A 27,283-nucleotide genomic window follows, 5' to 3' on the forward strand; every position below is an offset into this window, starting at 1 on the left:
AATGTACAGGGGTAAGACAGACTTCTAAAAGACAGGGTACCACATCTCTTTGTAGTGACGTGGTCTATCAGATTCAGGACTGCAGGGTCTGTACTTCACCTCTTTTCTTTTCTTCTTCCTGTTTTTCTTTCTCTCTGTCTCTCTCTCTTTTTTTTTGAGGCAGAGTTTTGCTCTTGTTGCCCAGGCTGGAGTGCAATGGTGCGATCTTGGCTCACCACAACCTCCGCCTCCTCAGTTCAAGCGATTCTCCTGCCTCAGTCTCCAGAGTAGCTGGGATTACAGGTGCCTGCCACCATGCCCAGCGAATTTTGTAATTTTTAGTAGATACAGGGTTGTGCCATGCTGGTCAGGCTGATCTTGAACTCCTGACCTCAGGTGATTCACTGGTCTTGGCCTCTCAAAGTGCTGGGATTACAGGCATGAGCCACCATTCCTGGCCAAATCTCATGTTTTAAAAAATTTTACAAATTTGTGTTGGGCTGCATTGAAAGCCCTCCTGAGCCCATGGGCTCTGGGTTGAACAAGCTTGGTTTAAACCAACAACTAGATACACATTTAGGCTCATTTGTTTCACTTTATTTTCGATTTTGGGGATTTCTCTTTTACTCAGTTTTGATTTATAACTGTGGAAATATTTTACATGATTCCAAAGTTAGATCTACAAACAAAGGAATATTTAAAGAAATCTAGGACCAGCATGTGGGGATAGACAGAGAGAGCTTCTATCTTTTTACCCCCATTGAAAACAAACAAAAACATGAAACTTAGTTTGTTACTTTATAACTAATCTTGTAAAAAGTATTGTTACTGCTGTTCCCGCGTAGATGTCCACACTGAAGCCGTGCAAGCAGCTTTGGCCAAGTACAAAGAGAGGAAGATGCCCATGCCTTCAAAAAGACGTTCTGTCCTTGTGCATTCGTCTGTGGAGACCTACACCCCTCCAGGTATTGATAATCAGTGTCAGGAGTGGCATTTTTGAGTGGTTCACAGGCCTCATGTTGTCCTGTTTGCCTCCCGTTGAGTTTGGAATAGCCGTCTGGCCTGTAGGATGGACTGGACATGTCTGGAGATTAAAAATGTTTGCATATGCTCATATTCCTTACCTGAAAATCTATGGTGTACATAGTGTTCTTAGGCAAATGGGTATTTGCTTTCTATAAGACTTTTTATGTGGACACGAAGTTGCTATTTATGTCTTTTAGTAAAGAGAGGAAACTAAAATAAGCACTAAGCTAAAGCTTCCTGAATTAAGAATTTTACAGTTATTCTCATCTGATTACCTGTAACTTCACAGGTTGTAACCGGGACTTACATGCAATAGTATAAGACTATTTGGAAAGTTTTGGGGCTTATTTTGTTGTTGTCTTGTTGGTACCATTAGAAATAAAAATTTTTATGTGAGTTTTCTCTCTAGCAATAATGTATTTTAGTCTTCCTGTTAAACCGTACAGGATGTTGATAGTGTCTAATGACTTCACATTCATGAACTTGCATTGTTGTCATGTATTTAAGTAACAAAAATAGTGACACCCATTTTTGGTTTGATGCATTTGGACATACTATACAATAAAACCAGACACGCCAGATTCACAAGATGATTTAGTGGTTTTGGTAATGCTTTCTTGCTTAAAACAAAAGAAATTTATTGTTGAAAAAAATCTTAGAAATGGTTGTCAAATAATTGTTTCTACTAAATATAGCTATAGATATCATCTAATTTTAAAATAATATTTTAATAATTTTAAAACCCGTAATAAACGTACAGTCGTGCTGACTTGAAGAAACCTTAACTTACAATTAATTTTGTTGACTGAAGCAGTTGTCTTGGGGAAGGAATTCTTTTTAGAGCTAGTTCAAATGATTCCCCTGAAAGGATGCATGTAGACAGGGCTGCAGGCCTCCCATGGCCACCACGTTGTTGTTGCGGCCATGCACAGGCCAGGATGCGGCCTCTCTACCTCCAAGGTGTAGGGGTGGGTGCAGTCTTGCTCCAGGGTGATGTTGACTGATGTGTGGATATGGTGTCTGACTCTGTGTGGACATGCAGCGCAGCACTGGATATTCACAGAATGCTTACCAGTCAGGGTATTCTTTGGTACTCAGGACCCCACCAAGGTATATGCTGAAGCCGTTTAGGAGACAAGACAGTGTCTTCACTTTGAGTGTGTGTGGCTTCTGGGGAGCTGGGGGCTCATGGAATCATTTTCTCCACAGTAGGCCTCCTTGCATACCCTTCTAGATTAAGGGTGACCTTCGAGGCGACTGCATGGCTTTGTCTGGGCAGAGCTGTCCCAGGTGTACAGAGGCATGCTGCACACAGGCCTGGGAGGCTTCAGTGCGAGTGGGAACTCTGTCCTTCTCTTGACTCATCCCAACATCATGCCTGTCATCATTATTTTAACCACAGACACGTCATCTGCCTCAGAAGATGAGGGCTCTTTACGGCGACCTGGGCGACTCACCTCCACTCCGCTCCAGAGCCATTCCAGCGTCGAGCCCTGGCTCGACCGGGTCATTCAGGGCTCGTCCACCTCATCCTCTGCATCCTCCACCTCATCTCACCCGGGAGGGAGACCCACCGCTGCTCCCAGTGCTGCAGCCACCCCGGGGGCCGCCGCTGCCACTGCACTCGCAAGCCTTGAGGCCCACACCCACATAGGTCAGTAACAAGCTGCTGTGGCCCCAGTGCCAGCAGAGTGGGATCAGGAGTGTCCAGGATCGAGGTGCCAAGCCCCAGCAGCAGCACCGCTCCTTTTCAAGGAGGAGGTGGAGCGCACCTGGGCTGGGTGACTCCCTGCAGACTGAGCTGCAGGCCTGAGTGCTCTCCCAGTGACTGAGGTCACACAACCCAGATAGCCCATGCTGGGTTATCTGCCTGAAACAGTAAACGGGGTTTGAGCTTTTAATAATTTCTTAAAAGAGATGAGGATAATATTTGGTTAATTCATCATTCAGATTAAACCCCTAAAAACCTTTTGAACAATACAGCTCAGTTGCAAAATTTTTCCCCACTAAGACCTACCTCTTTTTCATCTGGAAAATGTCCTTTTGGTAACAAATTCTTGTTGCTTTTGTGATTTGGCAGTCCTAGGCCTTTGGAGAATGGGGCCTCCCTCATAGTCCCTTAGAAGGGTGTGGCGTTTCTCAATGTCATAACACCCTTTTCTGCTCTTGAGGGGCAGCTGGTGCGCATAGCAGGTGGAGGAGTGGATAGCCAGCACACATACATACCTGCTGGTGGCTGTAACCATCACCCTTGACCTGGCTGCCTCTCTGTTTTCCATGCCATTCCTCTTGGCTGTATGTTCATAGCTGCAGGGCTGTTGGTGGTTTCGGTACCTGGCTGGAATTCTGAGGTGGGGGAAGAAGGCTGCAGTGTGGTCTGGCCTTTACTCCTCCAGATACCAGGTTAGACAGCCTTCCTCCTGAAAAGGTATCAGTCAGAGCTGATCATATGGATGCATGGATCTTTCCCAAATCATACAGTCATTTGAATTATATTCATCTTAGAAATGAAAAAAGTACAAACCTTTCATCCTTTGAAATTCAATTTATTTAACTAAAGTGGCAGCACAGTTAGCTGTATGTAGCTGGCATGTGAAGCCCACATACATTCTTGCACAAGTGTCTTAAAATACAATCAATATTGTTGAAGACTTATCTTAATTCCCTCCTTTCTTTTCCTAGATGAGGAAGGAAGACAAAAAGTCGAGTGATTGTGAGTTGCCTAAGATCAGACAGCAGCCTAAGTGGTGAAGCCAGGGCCAATACCATTTTCTTGATTCCTGTTCAGTTTCTTTGCTTTCAGTTGCTTTTCTGCCAAAACTGAAATGGTGAGCACCTGCAGTGCAACCATGACAGGCTGCTGTTTATGGTGGGGTCCCCATGGGCCACCTCAGGCTATTACTGGGCTCGTGTGCTGAGTTTTTTTCTGTAAAATCTTGGTCACTTGGCTGGACTGGGGACAAATTGGGTACGTTGAGTGGCCCACAGCTTCTGTGTCAGCGTCCTCTGTAGGGCGCGTCACTAGTGCTCTTCATTTTTTATTTGTTTGAGTCAGTACATCTGTGTGTTTAACATGTGTCCTTCTTCTGAGGTGTCAGTCTCAGATGAAAGCTCACAGTGCCCTGCTCTGACTCCACATTGCTTCCAGCTCATAGAGGAACTGCCAAGACTGCCGAGGTAGGAGGAGAAGGCAGCGTTTTCCACAGAGAAAGCACCTTTTTGGAAAATGGCCTGCCCAGATTATTTCTGTAGCTTTCCTGGGTGTTCCATGGCCAGACGCTGCTGCCCACCTTTCCTGGGAGGTGTACCGTCCATACCTTGAAAACAGCTTTTGCACCATTATTTTCCTTCCCTGTTCATCATTGGAGGTTTAACTTTATAGAAATAGGTAGTTAACTCCAATTCTGAGGCAGGTGCAGGAAAAAAGTAGTTTTAAATGTTCTCTTACTTCATTTCTTCTCCCAGAAGTTCCTTTCTAGGTGAGATGGTGCAGGAGAGCAGACATTTCTAGTTTGAGTTTGTTAGCCCTTGCTGAGCCGTCTCAGCACTGTTCCTGGTGATGAGGAATTTTTATTTTAGAAATAAAAGCTTTATTCAGCATGAAAAATTAGCCACAGTTCAGACTGTTTAACTGTACAGCCCTCAATCCAGTGATGGTGGGTGGGTTTAAACAAAGCATTTAACTCTAATGTGTGTTTGAATTAGATGTTTTCATTCTCTGAAAAGGACTTGGCTGCAATTATTTATAATGTAGGTTTATTACCTGTGTTGAGGGAAGACAAGTTCTGACTCCTGCAAGTGTAGCTGTAATGATCTCTTCCTTTCTTACCTGCTAGTCCCACCATGGACATTTTATGATCAATTCTATTAATTAAACAAATTCTTAACCTGGACGTTACTGAATAGCTTATTTACAGGATTATAGTTTTGTACAAATTATAGCTACCCACATCCTGAATGTTCCCTGGACATAGTTAATTTGAATTTCTAAATCTGAAAAATACTCAACTTTCCTCTTCTTATTACAGAAATCATCCTTTGTTTTATTTTCTAATACTAGATGTGTCTTCAATTTAAACAAAGGAAAGAAACATGGAAAGGAAGGCCATATTAAGCAAAAAATTTAAGGTAGAACATATCAGTTAAAGATAATTTTTTAAAATATCACTTTTAGTTGTGGATAAAGGAAATAAAATATATTAAACATTTTTATACAAATATAAATACCTATTTTTAAAAGCAGTACTTTTCATTATAGTAGTTTATTTTTATTTTGAATGTAGCTTTTGTTTATTTTTATGCAGCTGTTTTATTTTTTTTCCCTAGACACAGGGTCTTGCCCTGTCACCCTCACTCGAGTACAGTGGCATGATCACAGTTCACTGCAGCCTTGAACTCATGGGCTTAAGAAACTCTCACACTTTAGCCTCCTGAGTAGCTGGACTATGAGTAAATGCCACCATGCCCAGCTAAATTTGGAATTTTTTTTGTAGAGATGGGGTTTCACTATGTTGTCCAAGCTAGTCTTGAACTCCTGGGCTCAAGTGATCCTCATGCCTTGGCCTTTCAAAATGTTGGAATTACAGGCATGAGCCACTGCTCCCAGCCATTATATAGCAATTTAAAAAACTATCTGTAGTACATATACGTATACCATATATACCTTTTTTTCCATATATATTTTTAAAATCATTCTTTTCACCAGATTTGGAAGAGTGGGGAAATTTCTTTTTAAACTAAAGGAACCTCCTGATATACATACTTTAAAATGCTAATTTGGTCAGCATCAGGGTTTTTCAAGGGTTGTGAAAACTAATGATTTAGTATTTTTTTAAAGGTATATTCTGCTGTGCAGATAGTGACTTTGTGCTTTCATATACTTCAGCTTTCTACAACCCTAGTAGAAAGTTACTGCTTTACATTGTACCTGGGAGTACCACAGTGAGACTAACAGGTACATTCCTTAAAATGTTGAACATTGCTAGTCGTCTCTACCTAACATAGACTAGTGTTGATTTTTTTTTTTTTTTTTTTTTTTTTTTGAGATAAGGTCTCACTCTGTGGCACAGGCTAGAGTGCAGTGGTGTGGTCCTAGCTCACTGTAGCCTAGAACTCCTGGGTCCAGTGATCCTTTTACCTCAGCCTCCCAAGTAGCTGGGACCATAGGTGTCTGCCATCATGTCCAGCTGTGTTGTTTTTTTTTTTTTTTTTAAGAGATGGGATCTTGCTATGTTGCCCAGGCTGTTCTCAAATTTCTAGGTTCAAGTGATCCTCCTGCCTCAGCCTCCCAAAGTGCTGGGATTGTACGTGTGAACCACTTCACCCAGCCAATGTTGACTCTTATTTATTTATTTATTTATTTATTTTGAGACAGAGTCTCGCTGTGTCCCCCAGGCTGGAGTGCAGTAGTGCAATCTCGGCTCACTGCAACATCCGCCTCCCAAGTTCAAGTGATTCTCTTGCCACAGTCTCCCAAGTACCTGGGACTACAGGCATGTGCCACCACACCCAGCTAATTTTTTTATATTTAGTAGAGACAGGGTTCCTCCTTGTTGGCCAGGCTGGTCTCGAACTTCTGACCTCGGCTAATCTGCCTGCCTCGACCTCCCAAAGTGCTGGGATTATAGGTGTGAGCTAGCATGTTGGCCCCAGTGTTGATTCTTGTAAGTGGGCGAGTATCTGTATTCAGTATTGTGATAGAACACAATTTCTTTTTTTCTTTTTATTTTTTTACTATTCTTCTGGTTCTGGGGCAGAGGTGCAGATCATGTAGGGTTGTTGCTTAGGTACATACATGGCAAGGTGGGTTGCTGCCTCCATTCCCCCATTATCTATATCATATCTGGCATTTCTCCCCACGTTATTCCTCCCCACCCTCCACACGCCCTCCCGTCCCTCCCCTAGCCTGCCAGCTGACCTCAGTGTATGATCCTCCTCTCCCTGTGTCCATGTGTGGTACAACACAGTTTCTATAGTCATACAGACGAAGTGCCTTTCCTAGTGGTAGACCCAATTACTACCAAAGTTCCTAGTGGAACTTGTAGTCAGCTAGCATTCTGAGCAGATAGGCTGTACCACAGAAATTAAACACAGAAATGTACATTCAGCCAATGAAAGGAGTGATGTCTGTTTTTAAGTGTTACACCAATTCTACTTTAAGAACTTGATTGTGGCCAGGCATGGTGGTTCACACCTGTAAATCCAGCACTTCGGGGGACTGGGCTGGGTGGGTCACTTGACTCCAGGAGATCGAGACCAGCTTGGCCGACATGGTGAAACCCCGTCTGTACTGAAAATACAGAAATTGGCCAGGAGTAGTGGTGCACGCCTGTAATCTCAGCTACTCAAGGGGCTGAGACAGGAGAATCACTGGAACCCAGGAGGCGGAGGTTGCAGTGAGCCGAGATCATGCCACTGCATTCCAGACTGGGCGGTGATAGAGTGAGACTCTGTCTCAGAAAAAAGAACAACAACTTGATTGTGGTCTCTTAGTTTTGCAGATATTTTAACTGACAGTGGGGGGGAGTTTTAATTTCTGTAGTTTTATTCTTTCAGGACTGCAAAGGTATGGTGTTCAGCATACTTTTTTGGGGGTTGTAGCAATTTATATGAGCCTGGCTGTTATTTTCATAATGTTAAAAAAAAAATGTACAGATGACCATTGATTTCAAACTTGTTTTTGCTTCCTTGAAGGAATTTATTATTATTTTTGAGATAGAGTGTCACTCTGTTGCCCAGGTTATAGTGCAGTGGTGCTATCTCAGCTCACTGCAAACTCTGCCTTCTGGGTTCAAGCAATTCTCCTGCCTTAGCCTCCCCAGTAGCTGGTATTACAGGCATGCGCCACCACGTCCGGGTAATTTTTGTATTTTTACTAGAGATGGGGTTTTGCCAAGTTGGCCAGGCTGGTCTTGAACTCCTGACCTCAGGTGATCTGCCTACCTTGGCCTCCCCAGGTGTTGGGATTACAGGCCTGAGCCATCGCACCCAGCCCCTTGAGGGAATTTCTAACAAATCTCATCAGGTTATTGTGACAGGCAGGTTTACTTTGTGCCTTTCTCTGTGCTGAAGTTGGTGGTTCTGAATCTGGATCCCTTTGAGAGTCGAGCCACCCACGTGCACGTGATCTCTGCGTAACGTGTCTGGGAGTTCATAGTTTCCCAGTATGCCTTTGGTCAGCCAAGAAAACAAAATTAATCAGAATACCACACTCTCCCCACTTAGAGCTCAGCTAATGGAGCTTTAGACTAATGGGGTTTGAAGAGCAGCTTAATACTCCTTTGCCTTAACCGCCACTTTCATTTTGGGTGTGTTTTTCAAAAGCAGATCTGCATTCTGCCCCTCCTGATGTCACCACGGGCCTCGTGGAGCATTCATACTTCGAGCGTCCGCAGGTGGCTTCTGTGAGAAGTGTTCCTCGGGGTTGCAGCGGGAGCATGCTGGAAACAGCAGATGGTGAGCATGCCTCTCTTTCTCCTTGGGAAACAGCAGAGCACAGGTTTTTTCTCTTCAGGTATTGAATACAGTTTTAATGTGTTTACTGTAGCAAACCCAAGCCAGCCATCAGTTTTAATCAATCAGTGCAGATAAATGGAAACCAGTGTGTGCAGTTAATGTTATTACAGAAAGCATCATGTGGAGAAATAATTGGAAATATCTATGGAATTGGTCAGGGGGGAACAAGGAGAGTAGGGAGGGAAAAGACTTCCACATTTAGATAGGATGCAAAAGGAGTTTCAATCTGCAATATAGTAGGGAAATGAGAAGCTGTGGGAAGTTTCTTTATTTAGATTCAATGTGGCAGACAGAGCAACTTAGTCAGTGCGAGTGCGCACACCCACCTGTGACAGAACAGCCCCCTACACTCTCCATCCTCAGCAGCCTGTGAAATCGGTACAACAGCAATCACGGTTTCCCATGTGCAGGCTCAGAGATGTCAGTATCGCTTTCATGATGTCCTCATTTATACCATTTCTTTTTGAAACAGTCTTCCATGTCTTTTATCAAAATCACGTCAGTTTTTTTCCCCCAAAATACCAATTTAAATCACAGAAAAATTTAGAGGAGCTCAGAGCTAGGGCCTATCATATATTTTGGTACTCCCAAACAGGGTATCAGATTTTGTTGAGGGCTTTCATCTCCTTGTCCAGAGGCAGAAGACTAATACTGAATCAACATGAAGTAGTCTATACATTGGCTAGATGTGTTTTTAATTCAATTTATTACTCTTTATATTTAAAAAAATTAAGAGCTTAATTGAAGGGTAATTGACATAATGAATTGCACATATTTAAAGTGTACAATTTTATAAATTTTAAGACATTTGTACACCTGTGAAAGCATCACTACAATCAAGATAGTGACCACATCCAGCACGCCCAAAAGTGTCCTTGTGTTCCATGATCATCCCCTCTTTGAATCTTTCTGGCTTTCTCTCTACCCTTCAGGCAACCACCGATTTACTTTCTGTCACTATAGATTAGATTGCATTTTCTAGAATTTTATGTAAATGGAATCACATAGTTTTACTTTTATGGTTTGGCTTATACCACTCTCCATAGTTATTTTGAGATTCATTCATGTTCTTGTGTCAATAGTTACTCCTTTTCATTGAGTAATATTTCATTAGATGTATGCACTACAGTTTATTCACCTGTTAATGTGTATTTAGGTTGTTTCTAGTTTGGGCCTGTTAAAAGTAAAGCTGCTATGATTAATCAATCTTGTACACGTTTTTGCTTTGACGTGTTTTTATTTCTTTTGGATCAATACCTAGTAGACCCAAAGTAGAATGGCTGAATTATATTTTTAATAAAAAAATATAAAGTGTGTTTTAACTTTTTTTTGGAGACTGAGTCTCACTCTGTTGCCCAGGCTAGAGTGCAGTGGCATGATCTTGGCTCACTGCAACCTCCCCATCCTGGGTTCAAGCGATTCTCATGCCTCAGCCTCCTGAATAGCTGGGATTACAGGCATGTGCTACCATGCCCAGTTAATTTTTGTATTTTCAGTGGAGATGGGGTTTCACCATGTTGTCCAGGCTGGTCTCAAACTCCTGGCTTCAGGTGATCCACCCACCCTGGCCACCTAAAGTGCTGGGATTATAGGCGTGAGCCACTGTGCCCAGCCTATTTTAACTTTTTGAGAAACTGCCACACTGTTTTCTAAAGTGTTTGTACCATTTTACATTCTCATTATTAGTAGTGAGAGTACCAGTTCCTCCACACCCTCTCCAACAGTTGGTATTATGTTAACCATCCTAATAGGCATGTAGAAGTATCGCATTAAAGTTTTAATTTGCATTTCCCTAATGGATGATGGTGTGTTGAGCATCTTTCTATGTACCTGTTGGCCATCTGTGTATCTTTGCAGGGAAAGTATCTGTTATACTTTTGCCTGTTTTTAAAAATTGTGCTTGTTTTCTTGCTTATTTTTTCTTTTTGAGATGGAGATTCACTCTGTCACCCAGGCTAGAGTTCAGTGGCTCGATCTTGGCTCACTGCAACCTCCACCTTCCAGGTTCAAGAGATTCTCCTGCCTCAGCCTCTCGAGTAGCTGGGATTACAGGCATGTACCACCATGCCTGGGTAACCACCCTGTCTGGCTAATTTTTGTATTTTTAGTACAGACAGGGTTTAAGGCTCACTGCAACCTCTGCCTTCCAGGTTCAAGTGATTCTCCTGCCTCAGCCTCCCAAGTAGCTGGGATTATAGGTATGTGCCACCACGTCCAGTTAACTTTTGTATTTTTAGTAGAGACAGGGTTTCACCATGTTGGCCAGGCTGTTCTTGAACTCCTGACTTCAGGTGATCCACCCACATCGGCCTCCCAAAGTGCTGAGATTACAGGAGTGAGCCACTGTGCCCAGCCCCTTATTATTTTTTTTTTTTTAAATAGAGACTCTGTTGCCCAGGATGGAGGGCAGTGTCAAGATCATGGCTCACCGCAGCCTGGAACTTCTGGACTCAAGCAGTTCCTCCTCAGCCTCCCAAGGAGTTGGGACTACAGGGCAAGCCACCACATCCAGATAATTTTTAATTTTTAAAATTTTTTGTAGAGACAGGATCTTGCTATGTTAAACAGGCTAGTCTTAAACTTCTGGCCTCAAGCAATCCTCTGCCACTTTGGCTGGGATTACAGGCGTGAGCCACCGCCCAGCTGGCAAATGGCTTCTTAACGTTACCATGGAATAGTCGTAACCTCATAAACCTCCTGAAAGGGTCTTGGATGCCCCAGGGGTCCCTGGACCATTTTAGAAACTGCCAGCTTAGAACAAGTCCTGTTTCCTGGAAGGCATTCAGTAAGTGGTTGCTGAATGAATTAATTCCAAAATGACTGCCCAGTGGGGTCCGCACGTGGATGGATTTGTAAACTGATGAATCAGGTGCTTTGTCCTTGGGCCTTACACCTGTGTCCACTTCTCCAAAGGGTGCGATGTGTCCTGGCCTCATTGCTCCTCTGTCTTTCCCATGACAGGTGTCCCCGTGAACAGCAGAGTGTCCTCCAAAATCCAACAGCTTCTTAACACCCTGAAGAGGCCAAAGCGCCCCCCACTGAAGGAGTTCTTTGTAGACGATTTTGAGGAATTGTTGGAAGGTAAGAGTTGTCCAACTTTGAGCTTTTGTGTTTGTATGAACAGGGTGGCCAGGAAATTGAGAAACACAGACAAATGTGTATTATACATGGTTATGGCTGTAAATATTCTGTTTCCAGACTCGGTGGTCACTGTGTATGATGGTGAATTTAGAATCACATGACTGCTTCCTTCATTTAAGCAGGTAGAAAATTTGCTGCTCATATTAAAGTGACTTAGCATTTCATAAAAATACTTCGAAGGTTTTAACTTAATGTTATTTAAATTTTTATTTAAATTTTAACTCTGAAATACTTACCTTCTCATGGTTTTAAAGTATTTAATTTTCAGAATTTTAGCCTCTCATTCTATAAATGAAATACATATTTAGAAAGAAAGAATATAAATATATTTTTTTAAAAAAGAAAACTAGCAAGACACAGAAAGAAACCAGCAATGAAGCCAGTACAAGCTTGTGAGAGTGTCGTTAGAGGCACAGGAGCCCCTCGCTGGCCCCACTCGCAGACCTTGGCTGCTGGTACAGGGTCACTGCTGGTAGCAGACCAACCCAGTCCAGGGTCTCCTCCACACCAGAGGAATGGACATGGCTTTTAGGAGATTGCTTCCCCTTTGTAATCAGAAGTGTGTATTAGTCAGGGTTCTCTAGAGGGACAGAACTAATAGGATAGATGTATATATAAAGGGGAGTTTATTAAGGCATATTGACTCACATGATGACAAGGTGAGGTCCTACAATAGGCCATCTGCAAGCTGAGAGCAAGGAAGCCAGTCCCAGTCCCAAAGCTGAAGAACTTGGAGTCCAGTGTTCGAGATCAGGAAGCATCCAGCATGAGAAAGGTGTAGGCTGGGAGCTAAGCCAATCTAGGCTTTCCTTGTTCTTCTGGCTGCTTTTATTCTGGCCTCACTGGCAGCTGATTAGATTGTGCCCACCCAGATTGAGGGTGTGTCTGCCCTTCTCAGTCCACTGGCTCAAACGTTGATCACCTTTGGCCACACCCTCACAGACACACCCAGGAACAATACTTTGCATACTTCAATTCAGTCAGGTTGACGTCAACATTAACCATTACACAGTGCCTTTCAAATTCAGAGTTTATTGGTATGAATGCCTCTTAAAGCAGTGTTTCTTACCACTTGGGCACGTTTTGGTTATAGAGCTCCTGGAAAAAGATTAAAGTAATTCTTTTTAAAGTAAAAAAAGATTAAACTAGTCTTTTTCCAGGAGCTGTAGAATCAAATAATCTTTTAATTCTTTTTCTTTGAACAAAATGGTGATAGTTGTTTGGATCCCTAGGCTGAAGTGGTGGTTCTGCTTGCTTTACTCCTGTCTGAGCGGGCCACTGGGTCCGGTCCTCAGGCTATGGATGCCTGGCTGTTCACTGCTGTGGTGCCAGGGGTAGTAGTGGTGCCACAGTCCTGTGTCTATGGTCACCTTTATCTGTGAGGCTGTAGTCGATGGTTGGTTGTTTTTAACTTTATTTTAAAACTGTCACCATCTATGACTGACGTTCCTTTAGTCCTTTGGTTAATTGGTCAGTGACTGTGATGCAAAACTCTAAACAAATTATTGTAAGCTTTTTATAGTTGGAATTAAAAAACAAAATTATAAACTATGAATGCTTAAAAAACCGAGTGTGTTCATGGTGCTCTGAATTGATGATTTTTAAATTTTGATTTTGCTTATAGTTCAGCAACCAGATCCAAATCAGCCAAAGCCTGAGGGAAGTGAGACGAGTGTGCTGAGAGGGGAGCCTCTCACTGCAGGTGTCCCCCGACCGCCATCGCTGTTGGCCACCTTGCAGCGCTGGGGCACAACACAGCCCAAATCCCCCTGTCTGACTGCCTTGGATACAACTGGGAAGGCCACCTACACTCTCACCTATGGCAAGTGTTAACAGAAAGCAGTCGTGCTTCTGGGTTAGCTGTAGAATGTCACACATGTAACACAGCATAGACATACAGCTTGATAATATTCCTGAGAAGCCAGCACAACTGGCAGATAAATAGAACATTGACCTACACCAGGTACCCATCCCACCAGAGGGGACAACTCACCGATGAATGGTGACTGCCAGTGCTCTGGGTTCTAGTATTTTGAGTGTTCTGTATATGCATTCTGAACAAGGCAGTTTAGTTTTGTCTTATTTTTAACTTTGTATAAGGGGAATCGTGCAGTATATATTTTTTTGTGTTTGGCATCTTTTGGTTCCATATTATGTTTTTTTGTAACACAAATAGTAAGCATATATACAACCTGATGAATTCACAGAGTGAATATGATCCTGTAATCAGCACTCCAAGCAGAAGTGTTGCCAGGTTCCCAAGCCCCTCCTGCTCCTCCAGCACTAACATCCTCCCACACGTGAAGGGTAACCAGTGTCCTGACTGTGCATACTGTTGGCTTTACGTGCTTTAAAATTTTTTTGTAAACAGCTGTTCTTCAAGTTTATTCTCATTGATGGATATTATTTTATCGTCTGAATATACTAGAACTTATTTACACACTCTTAGATAGGTAGACATTTGGGTGGTTTCCACTTTGGGGCTATTGTGTGTAGTGCTGTTATGGACATGTTTATGTGAGTCTCTTGGTGAGAAGATGTAGGCATTTGTGCTGGGTATAAAAGCAGAAGCAGAATTGTGTTCAGCTTTAGGACGTACTGCCAAACAATTTTCCAAAGGCAGTACAGTAGTTTTGACTCCTACAGGCAGTGAGTATATGAGGAGTTCCAGTTACTCTCCATCCTCACCAGCTTTTGATATTGTTTATTTTGTTATAGTCTTTCTTGTAGGTGTGTTGTAGTGCAGGCTAATTTGCATTTGCCTGATGACAGATTATGCTTTTCATATGCTTGTTGGTTGTTTGAATATCCACTTTTATGAATTGTTCAAATATTTGGCTCATTTTTCTGTTTGTTTGCTAATGTTTTCTTTTTCTTTTTCTTTTTTTTGAGACAGGTTTCACTCTGTCACTCAGGCTGGAGTGCAGTGGTGCAATCATAGCTCACTGCTGCCTTGACCTTCTGGGCTCAAGAGATACTCCTGCCTCAGCCTCCTGAGTAGCTGGGACCATAGGCTCATATCACCACACCCAGCTAATTAAAAAAAAAAAAAAGAGCAACTTTTTTTTGGTAGAGATGGGGGTCTCCCTCTGTTGCCCAGGCTGATACTGAACTCCTGGCTAAAGCAGTCCTCCCATCTTAGCCTCTCAGAGTGCTGGGAGCTGAGATTACAGGTGTGAGCCACTGCACCTGGCCTCTTATTTCTTTGTATGTTTCAGATAGGCATATTTTGTCAGTTAACATGTTTTTCAATGTCTTCTCACTATTTGGATTGCCTTTTAACACTTATTTATGGCTTTTTTTTTTTTTTCTTTTTGAGATGGTGTCTTGCTCTGTTGCCAGGCTGGTGTGCAGTGGCACCATCTCAGCTCACTGCAATCTCCACCTCCCGGGTTCAAGTGATTCTCCTGCCTCAGCCTCCCGAGTAGCTGGGACTACAGGTGTGCACCACCACGCCCAGCTAATTTTTTTGGTATTTTAGTAGAGATTGAGTTTAACTACGTTGGACAGGATGAACTCAATCTCTTGACCTTGTGATCCGCCCACCACAGCCTCTCAAAGTTCTGGGACTACAGGCGTGAGCCACTGCACCCAGACAATTATGGCCTTTAATGAATGAAAAATCTTAATGTAATCTAACTTACCTATTTCTTTTACCTGTATTGTAGCTAAGTTTTTGTCCAGTTAAGAAACTTTTTACCAAATTAAGGTCACAAAGATACTCTCCTACATGGTCTTCTAAAACCTTATTAAAACACTTTTTACATTTAGGTGTCATGATCCATTTAGAATTTAATTTTGTGTATGGAATGAAGTTGGAGTCCTTTTCTTATGACTATCTAATTGACTCAGTATCATTTATTGAAAAGGCAATCCTTTCCCCAAAGTACTGCAGTGTGACTTTGTTATATAGCAGGTGGAAAGTATACTTAGGGGTCTGTTTCTGGGCTCCTTTGGGTTTTGTCAGTCTGCTGTCTGCCCACACTCAGAATTACTACAGCTTTAGGAGTCCTCTAGCTCTGCGATTGTTCCTCAGGATTGCCTTGACTCTTCTTGGCTGTTTGTATTTCCAAGTAAACTTTAGAATTAACTTGTCAATTTCCATAAAAATGACTACTGGGATATTGACTGGCATTGCATTGAAGCTCTAGTTCAATTTGAATAAATGTTTTATAGGTTGAGAGTATCCCAAATGTGAAAATCCAGAATGCTCTAAAATCGGAAACTGCTTGAAGCTGACATGATGCTTAAAGAAAATGCTCATTGGAGCATTTTGGATTTCGGATTTTTGGACTTGTGATGCTCAACTGGGAAGTATATATAATGCAAATATTCCAAAATCTAAAAAAATTTGGAATCCAAAACACTTCTAGTCTCAAGCATTTCAGATAAGGGATACTCAACCTGTATTACAATTATGAAACTTCCATTTTATGACTGTGGAATATTTTCCCCTTTTTTAAGGCCTGCTTTAATTTCTCTCAGTATTGTTTTTATACTTCGGAATACAGAAGTCTTGAGCATCTTTTATTGGATGTATTTCTATTACAAATGCTGTAATTTTTATTTTTTCTACTGATTTGTTGCTTATATATAGAAGTACAATCTATATTATTATTATTTTAAAATAATGACTTTGTATCTAGTGATCTCACTAAGTTAACTTATTAGTTCTTTGTTTACTCATAATTAGTAGTCTGTTTATCTTTTGGATTACCTGTCTACAAAAATCACATTATCTATGAACAGTGACAGTTGTTTTGTCCTTTCCAATACTTATATTTTTATTCTTTTTTTTTTGCTTTTTGCACAAGCTAGAACCTCCAGTACAGTGTGAAATAGAACGATGTTGAAGAGTGGGCATTCTTGCCTGTTTTTCCATCTGAGGAAAAGCCTGTGGTAATTAAGTATGATGTTTTCTGTAGTTTTGTTTGCTTGTTTGTTGGTAGAAACTGTTTGTCAGATTAAGAAAGTTCCCTTCTACTTCTTGTTTGTTAAAAGTTGTTATGAGTTGGGATTGAATTTTGTCAGATGCTTTTTCTGCTGCTAGCAAGATGATCATATGGTTTTCCTCCTCCATTAATTTGGTGAATTATTTTGATTAATTTTCTAATTAAAGCAGCCCTTCATTCCTAGAATAAATCCCACTTGGTCATAATATCTTACCCTTTTAAATATACACCCAGATTTGATTTGCCAATAAGTCGTTTAGAATTTTTACATATGTTTTCATTAGCAGATTGGTCTGTAATTCTTTAAGAAAGATGCTCATTGCCAGCCTTTGAGGAGTGTGGCTAGCTCACAGCCTCCACCTGTTAAATCAGCATTCAAATCTAGGTCATGCTATTGGCAGGGCAGTCCCTGGCCAGTGGCCAAGCAAGGCAGTGGGACAAGGGCCTAGTTCTTGTTAGCGTCGACTTTCCTTACAAACAACATTGGGCTTGTGGAGACTGTCAGCTCTACATTGCGGTTTGACTGCTCCTCCTGCCCAGTCTTGCTCCCTGTCTTTTCCAGTCACAGATCTTTATTCTCTACTAATCCTTTTATAGGCCTGAGCCTGTCTCAGCATCTGCTTTGTGAAGAACCCAGCCTGTGACATACTTTTTTTTTTTGTACATTCTCCTTGTCTTATAGTTTGTCTGCATTTATTTACAAAGTGTAAGGTGTTACTACCATTGTGTTTATTTTTTTTTTTAGACAGGGTTGTGCTTGGTCCCCCAGGCTGGAGTGTAGAGGCGTGTTCTTGGCTTACTGCAACCTCTGCCCCCAGGGCTCAGGCGATCCTCCCACCTCAGCCTTCCTAGTAGCTGGGACCACAGGCACGCACCATCATGCTTGGCTACTTTTTTGAATTTTTAGTAGAGTCGAGGTCTCATCATATGACGGCTGGTCTCAAACTCCTGAATTCAAGCAGTCTGCCTACCTCAGCCTCCCAAAATGCTGGGATTACAGGCGTGATCTCTCATGTCTGACCCATTGTATTTTTTTTGTTTTTTTTAAATCAGTCAGACATTTTTATTATTTCTTTTACTATATTCATTCCTTCCTGAAATTCTATATTTTCCTGAGTAATCATTTCCTTCTGGCCTGTAAAACTTCCTGTATGTTTATTGTACTATAGGTTTTCCGGCAGCTTCATTTTTGAAGGTTCTATTTTGTGTTTGTGTTTGCACTTCTTTCAGCAGTGCAAAGATAACTGTTACTGGCTTTTGAGAAGATGCCAGACCATTGTTGCTCTCTTGATAGTAATGTGTATGGCAGCTTAAAAAATGTTATTTTTCTTTGGATTGCAGCCGTCTTACTATGACATATTTATAGAGGTAATGTTCTTTGAAAATTTCCTGTGATGTTCTTTGAAATCTTCAAGATGTCCACAGGGCTTTTTGAATCTGTAAAATGATGTCCTTTATCTGTTTGAGAAAAATTACAGCCATTTTCTCTTGCCATATTACTTCTTCCTCATTTATTTTCTTCTCTCCTTCTGGGACTCCAATTACACTTACACAAAAGTTTTTCTCTGAGTCCCACATGTCTTTAATGTTCTTTTTTATATTTTGCATTTTTTATATATATATATACTTCAGTTTGGGTATTTTCCATTTTCTTTTATTCAGATTTTTTAATCCCGTCTTCTGAAATTTCTAATCTGCTGTGAAACCCTGATGAGTTCCTTATTTTAGATACTGTCTTTTCAGTTTAGAATTTTTATTTTTCTATTATAATTACTATTCTGGTACTCTGGAAAAAATTCGCATTATTCCATGCATTTTCCTAATATTTTCTTCTGCTGCCTTGAATACACAGATTAATTATTGTAAATGAAAGTCTTTGTTAGCTGACACCAATATGTGGATCACCTTTGGGTCTGTTGCTCTTGTCTGTGTTTTCTCTCTTTTTTTTTTTTCTTTTGTGGGACGGAGTCTTGCTCTGTTGCCCAGGCTGGAGCACAGTGGTGATCATGGCTCACTGCAGCCTTGACTTCCTGGGCTCAAGTGATCCTCCCACCATAGCCTCCTGAGTATCTGGGACTACAGGTCACACCACCACACCCAGTTAGTTTTTTCTTTTGTTATTATTTTTTAATAGAGACGGGATTTCACTGTGTTGTCCATGGGTCTCAAACTCCCGGGCTCAAGCCACTTGCCTGTCTCAAAGTGCTGGGATTACAGGCATGAGCCACCAGGCCTGGCCTTTTTGATTGAATATTGTATGTTGTGTATAAAAACAGTATGGAGCGTCCGGACAATGTCATCTTCCTTAAAGGGAAATCCCCTTCCTCTCCTAGGCAAGTAGAGTAGTGGCTGGCTGGTCACTGCAGTCCAGTCCACACCTGGCCCAGCCGGCCTCTGATCTCCTGGGCTTTCTGCCAGTGCCTGCTGTGTCCATGTGTCTCTTTCCTCTGATGGCTTCCCAGTCATGGTGTTGGTCTCCTCATGGTTTCTTAACGACCCCATTCTGTTTTTCAGAGGTTTTCCACATGGGCTGTTGGTCTCCTGCTGCATACAGCCACAGGATTCAGCACATGTCCTGCAGAAGGTGGCTGTGCTCTTGAGACTCCTAGCCTCTGCCAAAAGCTCTGCAGGTTTCTTCATGTCCTGGTGGCACTGCTCCATTCAGGTGGAATACTCAGCCTCCTGTAGGGGTGGAACCCCTGAAGACCGACAGCATAAAGATAGCTGCAGCTCAGCTCGCTTCCTGGAAGGTTTTCCCTCTCTGGAATCTTAACTCTTCTAGTTGTCTTTGCTGAGCAGCAACTTGCTGCCTCCCAAAGATGATTTCTGCATTTTATTCAGTTTTTAAACTCACCTTAGGCAGGAGCGCTGGTCTGCCACCAGTACCCTTTCCCACTCAGAAGCAGAGTCTTCTACCATTATGCTTCTACAATTTATTCATTTTATTGTGTGTAGTTGTAGTTCATTTCTTTTTGTTGAGGAATGCACATACCAAAAATTATCTATCTGTTATACTGTTGGTGGAATACCTGGGTTGTTTCCAGTTTTAGCTGGTAGAAAGAGTGCTCCCAGGAAGATTCTGGTGTTTACCACCTGGTATATGAGCATATGTTTTTGAGAGTGAGTACTTAGGAGTGGAAGTACTGGGTCTGGGGTTATGGGTAACTTCACATTGATTAGACGGCACCACACTTCCCCAGCTCACCCTCGCCCCATCAGTGTGGGTGGTTCCTACCTGCTCCCATCATTGCCAGCACTTGGTATTGTCAGGCTTATTAATTTCAGCTAATCTCATGATAATATGGTGGTATTTCATTGTGGTTTTAATTTGCATTTTCCTGATAACTAAATAGATTGAGATCTTTTCTATCATTTTGGCTTTTTCTTTTGTTAAGTACCTTTGAATCTTTAGCACATTTTCTTTCTTTCTTTCTTTCTTTTTTTTTGAGATGGAGTCTCACTCTGTTGCCCAGGCTGGAATGCAGTGATGCAAGCAAGCTCAGCTCACTGCAACCTCTGCCTCCCAGGTTGAAGAGATTCTCCTGCCTCAGCCTCCCGAGTAGCTGGGATTACAGGCGTGCACCACTATGCCCAGCTAATTTTTGTATTTTTAGTAAAGATGGGGTTTCACCATGTTGGTCAGGCTGGTCTCAAACTCCATACCTCGTAATCCTCCTGCCTTGGCCTCCCAAAGTGCTGTGAACAATTTCTGGAACTGAGGGTTCCTTTCCATTTTAGACCATATGGGATAACTTCTTGACATTGCCATGGCATCTATAAACTGTCATGGCACTGCGGGGGGGTGTCTTTTAGCATGCTTATGCATTATTATTAGTGTGTAACGAGCAGTGAGGACAACCTGAGATCATTTACATCGCCATCTTCCTTTGGGGAGATTTGGCCGGCTTTTTCACTACACATGCTGTTTTACCAGCAAGGTCTTTATGACCTGTATCTTGTGCTGACCTCCTATCTCATCCTGTGACTTAGAATGCCTGACTTACTAGGGGTGGAGCCCAGCAGATCTCAGCCTTATTTTACCCCTATTCAAGATGGAGTTGCTCTGGTTTAAACATCTCTGACATATTTCCTCTCTCTGTTTTTTAAGAGAACTCTTAATCCTAAGGGTTGTAGAGGGACAAAGATTCATCTTCTGTAACTTCTTCAGGCTGAATAGGGGTGGTGATATTCCTGCCTAACTATTAGGGTCTTTGTATTTGAGAAAGAAAGGAGCTGAGTCAGAAAGAATCAGTATCGTGATGAGGGCCATTCATAACTTCAAGAAAAGGTGGTATCTGGAAGATTAATAAGTGTTCAATTTAAGAAAACATTGAGTAAGCTTATCCTGCATTCCTACACAAAGAGTACAATAGCAATTTATTCCACAACAGTAAAACAAAATAAATAAAATTATCCTAAGTAAATTAAATGAGGATTTTCATGAACTGAGTAACTGTTGGAACCAAGATGATAAGGGATTGCTAGCTGATTCCAGTGTGCCCAGAATTAGAATTAGAATACTGATCCAGATTTTTACATTATCCATCTCTTTTCTCTCTACTTTACTCAATTGTTAAAAGCTTTAAGTAGCTCAAAGAAAATTGGCTCTGGAAAAAAAAAAGGATCAGCAATGATTTAAGCGAAAAAGTCAAAACAAGTTACTTCTGTTTTCTATTAGTTCAGCTCATGCAGTTAACTCCTGTTTGATATTCATGAACATTTTGGCTCTCTATGAAAGTCCTGAAAGTTTTCCCTTTATTCTTTTTTTTTTTAATTTGAGACGAGTCTCACTCTTGTTGCCCAGGCTGGAGTGGAATGGCTGGTGTGATCTTGGCTCACTGCAAACTCCGCCTCCCAGGTTCAACCAATTCTTCTGCCTCAGCCTCCCAAGTAGCTGGGATTACAGGCATGCACCATCATGCCCAACTAATTTTTTGTATTTTTAGTAGAGACGGGGTTTCACTATGTTGAGCAAATGGCCCTCTAACTCCTGACCTCAGGCCATCCACATCCACCGCCTCGGCCTCCAAAAGTGCTGGGATTACATGTGTGAGCCACCGCGCCCAACCTAGATTTTTCCTTTATTCTAATTCACAATTTCCAAAGTTATCAGAAGCCTACATTGAAGAACACCTATTAGAGTTCTATAGTTGATTATAAAACCATCTTCTAAAGAGGACCACAACAAGATAACAATTTTCCATGGATGACAGAATGCCTTAGGGCAGCCTCTATAAAAGCCACAATTGACTAGGAATTTTGATTACTACTTCTGTGATATACAACAATTTAACATACCAATTATACTTATTAATAACATGTACTGTCATATCAGAATTATAGAAGTTTCACTGATTTTGGAACACATAGCAATAATATATTTATACAAAGACAGCCCAAAGAAAGCCAAACATCATTTCATATTTGACAGTGTTTCCTGTGTAATTTTTATACCAAATAAGCTGAATATATTATTTTTTAGACTTGAGGGGATCTAATACCCAAAAGTTTAGTTAGATCAGAAAAAGGTGTAATTTTGAATATGATTTTGGGAAGTCTGTCAAATATTAAAGGTTTAAACACTTGATAGAAACCCATGTCATCATAAGTTATTCATTTACCCAAAATGAATAACTTATGAACTCCTAATTCATAACATCTTGAACTCCTAGTCTCGAGTGATTCACATGCCCCCACCTCCAAAGTGCTGGGATTGCAGACATGAGCCATTGCACCCAGCCGTCTTTCATTATTTTAAAAAATATAACATGAAAAATCTTGTTCAAGGGAGAAAGCCAAATTTCACTGTTGCATTAGTGCATTATTGATGTCAAACCCAATTCTTAATAAAACCTTGTAATAAGACAGATCTATTCAACCATAAGGTAAGATTCTCATAAACCTTTTATAGCCCTTTACAATTTTTGTTAAGGAGCAGATTTGTGCTACAGGAAAACTCTGTTGTGCCTTTATTCCAATATTCAGTTTTCAGAAAAATGAATAATGCCCCTTTAACTTTAGGCCAGTGTGTTCACACACAAATTTCTTTTACAAGATTAATTTTTCACAAACCTTCCACAACTTGCTCCAACCTTCAGCATTATTCTCTCTAACTTAAAATAATCCTTTAACCCTTTACTCTAGGCAAAAAAAATTTACATTCCCATGACTTCTTACAATCGTTTACCAAAAATACACTTCACTTTCCTTATACACCTTGCATGTAGAACGGCTTTTCCCATAGTCTGAAGTACATGTTACAAAGAAGCAGCTTATGACCTTAAAGCATTTAGCAAACCTAACATCTGAACTGCCTACTTTAGACCAAATGCCTAAATTTTTGAAAATATTTTTGTTTTACCATAATCTTTAAAACTGTCTTTATTTCCCAAAGATTACTTAAGTCACATGAACTAAAAGGCACTACAGTTTTAATTTTTCTGACAAAGTACATAGTTTAAGCTTGTATTTTTAAACTAATTAATCAAAGCTCTTTCATATATAAGCTTCACACACATAACATATAAATACACAGACAGAAGCTCCAGGAGTTGTAAGAGCTTCCATTTTCAGTTTCTAAGTTTCTTAGTTGGATTACTGGCTTCAGGGTGGAGCTCTTTGATAAACAGGGCTAGGGAAACATGCAGTTTCTGGGCCTAATAAGCAGCTGTAAGGAAAAGGAGATTCCAGAAATCAGGGGTCCCATTTCTATACCAGATACTAGATCCCCATTAAAGGGAATCAGCCCATCCCCTATGGGAGTGTTATCTCTCAGTGAGGTGTGGGGACATTTCCATACCTTCTAGGTGGCCAAGAGCATGCTTCGCTGATCCAAACATGCAAAGAGCTGTATATTCCCCTATAACTGCCATTAGCTACCCCAAAGTATATTTCCTACCTAGTTACTACACACCAAAGCTGTCTCATAGTGTGAAGTCAAAACCGTCAGGTACCACAATGAAAAACAGAGCCGAGTCTTAAATTTTGGGAAGATCTATCCATTTTAAATTCTTCGGTTTCATGAGAAAAATAGGTTCTTCCCAAAATGGGGTCTGTGGTACCTCTTCTTTTTCCCAAGGAGTCCCAAGCTGTTAGATCTTGAATATCCACTTTTGTTTTTTGAGACATGGTCTTGATCTGTTGCCAGGCTGGAGTGCAGTGGCGCAATCTCAGCTCACTGCAACCTCCACCGCCCAGGTTCAAGCAATTATCCTGCCTCAGTCTCCTCAGACTACAGGTGCATGCCACCACACCTGGCTAATTTTTTTTTTTTTTTTTGTATTTTTATTGGAGATGGGGTTTCACCATGTTGGCCAGAATGGTCTCGATCTCTTGACCTTGTCATCTACCCACCTTGGTCTCCCAAAGTGCTGGTGTGAGCCACTGCGCCCGGCCTGAATATCCACTTTTAAGCTGACTTTTAACCATAGTGCTTATTTATTTATTCATTTGGTTTTGAGATGGAGTCTCACTCTGTCGCCCAGGCTGGAGTGCAGTGGCATGATCGCGGCTCACTGCAACCTCCGTCTCCTGGGTTCAAGCAATTCTCCTGCCTCAGCTTCCCGAGTAGCTAGGATTACAGGCATGCACCACCATGCCTGGCTAATTTTTTGTATTTTTAGTATAGATGAGATTTCACCAAGTTGGCCAGGCTGGTCTTGAACTCCTGGACTCAAGTGATCTGCCTGCCTCGGCCTCCCAAAGTGCTGGGATTATGGGTGTGAGCCACCATGCCTGGCCCATGGTACTCTTTTTAAAAAGATTACTTAAATCTCTTATTACCCAACTTCAGCCAGGCCACACAGCCAATATTTCTGACTTTGGAAACCAAGAGAAAGTACCTCCATGTGGTTACAAGGTCAACTCCCAAGGACATTTTTCAACATGTGGTCTCTGGGCAAGATGAAAGAGGAGACAGTTGCCCTGAGTAACAGAAAAGATGGAAAAGAGGGAGAAAAGCATTGCCTGTGGCAGGATGGGGAAGGTGAGGAGCTCAGGGAGGCCAGAGAAAGACCCACCCATTGCAGCGACACTGAATCAAAAGTTCAGACGGCCACTTGTCAGTCATGAAGGGGTCTTATCCAGAAGCCCCATCAGCTCTAGAGTTCCTGGTTTTGGAGAGAAAAAAAGCTCCCATGTTCCATTATCCTGTATGTGCCTAACCTCGCCACCCACAACCGTCAGCAGAGAGTGCAAGGCAGATTAATCCAAAGAGAATAGTGCTTACATTCTGTATCCAGATCCATTCTTAGCGGAGAGAGACTTTACTCTCTGAGTAAAGAGAGAGACTTTTACTGCAGGGGGGCCTTTAACCTCTTATATCTTAGGAAGGACTCTAACCTTCCCAAGCTGGACCTTGAACCCAGGTTTGTTCAAGTACCCTTGCCTTCTTTTAGGAGGAACCTTTAGCCCACTCTGTCTTAGGAGAAACTCTGACTCCCTAGATTGAGTCTCTAACCCAATTCCATCCTTTGCCACAGCATATGCACCCCACTTACCTAAAGGCGGCCAATGGGTGCTGCAGTGTATTTTCTTTGGGTCAGAGGTCTCCTCGGTATTATCCCTTTGGATTTCAGTAGGAAGACATTACCAGAAAGGGGTCCTGATCCAGACCCCAAGAGAGGCTTCTTGGACCTTGTGCAAGAAACAATTCAGGGCAAGTCAATATAGTGAGGTGAAAGCCAGTTTATTAAGAAAGCAAAGGAACAAAAGAAGGGCTACTCCCTAGGCAAAGCAGCTGTACATTTTCTAATTAATAGGATCATTTATAGGAAGTTTTTATATTCTGGGTACCAGACGTTTGTCAGTAGTACCTTGCAAGGGTCCTCTCCTATTTTGTGGCTGGCTTTTCACCATTGGTAGCTTAGCAAACATAAGTTCTATCCATCACCTTCTTTTCTTTCATGATTTTTGCTTTTTTTTTGGATACAGAGTCTTACTCTTTCACACAGACTGGAGTGATCATGGCTCACTGCAGCCTCTGCCTTGCTGGTCAAGCAATTCTCATGTCTCAGCCTCCCAAGTAGCTGGGATTACAGACATACACCACCAAGCCTAGCTAATTTTTTGTATTTTTAGTAGAGATGGGATTTCACTGTGCTGGCCAGGCTGGTCTCGAACTCTTGACTTCAGGTGATCCACCTGCCTCAGCCTCCCAAAGTGCTGGGATTACAGGCGTGAGCCATTACACCTGGCCTGATTTTTGCTTTTTGTGTTGTCTTTAAGTACTGTTTCCCTTGGCTGAGATCACAAAGTTATTTTATTAATTTGGGAAAATGCTGTTGTTTTACTGTTCACGTTCCATCTGGAATGTGTTTTTGTGAATGGTGTGGGACTGGGTTCCAGAGTTCAATTCTAAAGAAAGATAAGCAGCTGTCCTGTCTTGTCTCAGGAGAAGACAGCCTTTGCCCCACTCCTCTGTGGTGGCATGTGGGTCATCAGTTGAATTCTCCACACCTGGGTGGATCTGTTTTATCTCACTGATTTATTTTCTGTCTTTGTGCCTATAATAGACTCTTAATTACCATAGTTTTATAGTAAGTCTTGACATCTGTAGAGAAAGCCTGCCATCTTATTTTCTTCTTCAAGAGTCTTACATGCTCACTTTGGAAGCACATACACTAAAACGAGAATGTTGCAGAGAAGATGAGCATGGTACCTGTGCAAGGATGACACATTTGTGAAGTGTTCCCTATTAAAAAAAAAAGTGTCTTAGCACTTCTTGCCCTGTGCATTTCAGAATCAGCTTTAGAGTAAGCTTGTCAGATGTCATAGTATACCTATTGAGATTATTATCATTGCTTTGAATTATTCTAAAGAGAATTAACGCCTTTGCATTGTTATTATTATTATGAAACAAAGTTTTGCTTTTGTTGCCCAGGCTGGAGTGCAATGGTGCCGATATCAGCTCACTGTAACCTCTGCCTCCTGGGTTTGAGTGATTCTCCTGTCTCGGTCTCTGAGTAGCTGGAATTATAGGTGCCTGCCACCATGCCCAGTGAATTTTTCTATTTTTAGTAGAGACAGGGTTTCACCATGTTGGCCAGGCTGGTCTCAAACTCCAGACCTCAGGTGATCCACCTGCCTCAGCCTCCCAAAATGCTGGAATTACAGGTGTGAATCACTGCACCCCACCACCTTTGCATTATTGAGTCTTCCAGCCATTGGACATGATCTGTCCCTTCATTCAAATATTTTTTACTTTATCTCAGTAATGTATAATTTTCTGTGGGGGGACTTTGTACATTTCTTGTGACAGTCTCAGTTACTTAGTATGTGTGTGTTTTAATCTTGTGGTGAATACTTTGATCAAAAATTTTTATTTACTCTTTTGCTTGTTTTTGTGAGACAGTTTCTCTTTGCTGTCCAGGCTGGAGTGCCGTGGCACGATCTCGGCTTACTGAAACCTCTGCCTCCTGGGTTCAAGTAATTCTCCTGCCCTAGCCTCCTGAGTAGCTGGGATTACAAGTGCCTGCCTCCACGCCTGGCTGATTTTTTATATTTTAGTAGAGACAAGTTTTCACCGTGTAGCCCAGGCTGTTCTCAAACTCCTAAGTTCAGGCAAGCCGCCCGTCTCGGCCTCCCAGAGTGCTGGGATTACAGATGTGAGCCACTGGGCCTGGCCTATTTACTTTTTATTGCTAGTGTGTAGAAACCAAATGGTGTTTATA

General features: G+C 41.8%; 1 protein-coding gene and 1 non-coding gene across 21 annotated transcripts in view; both read left to right on the forward strand.

The window, feature by feature from the left end:
* The window catches only part of DIP2A (DIP2 acetate--CoA ligase A), a 108,679-nt gene that overhangs the window by 36,680 nt on the left and 44,716 nt on the right, over positions 1-27,283 (forward strand). For 10 of the 20 annotated variants that reach the window (XR_013530634.1, XR_013530635.1, XR_008478353.2 and 7 more), the window contains exons 4-8: positions 825-944; positions 2,408-2,659; positions 8,332-8,460; positions 11,482-11,601; positions 13,286-13,483. Coding sequence is in view for 16 of the 20 variants with exons in the window: in XM_017967123.4 (XP_017822612.4) it covers positions 825-944; positions 2,408-2,659; positions 8,332-8,460; positions 11,482-11,601; positions 13,286-13,483 (819 nt within the window). In the remaining 4 variants the exon portion in view is untranslated. Of the gene's footprint in view, positions 1-824; positions 945-2,407; positions 2,660-8,328; positions 8,461-11,481; positions 11,602-13,285; positions 13,484-27,283 lie in introns of all 20 variants that reach the window. The other 10 variants (XM_054249110.2, XM_035282916.3, XM_035282917.3 and 7 more) reach the window with 2 other exon arrangements.
* On the forward strand, positions 26,210-26,312 carry LOC118149986 (U6 spliceosomal RNA). Its single transcript, XR_004737756.1, has one exon. It is a non-coding gene; the product is annotated as a U6 spliceosomal RNA (small nuclear RNA).

Source organism: Callithrix jacchus, chromosome 21, assembly GCF_049354715.1.
Source record: "Callithrix jacchus isolate 240 chromosome 21, calJac240_pri, whole genome shotgun sequence".
Lineage (NCBI taxonomy): Eukaryota > Metazoa > Chordata > Mammalia > Primates > Cebidae > Callithrix > Callithrix jacchus.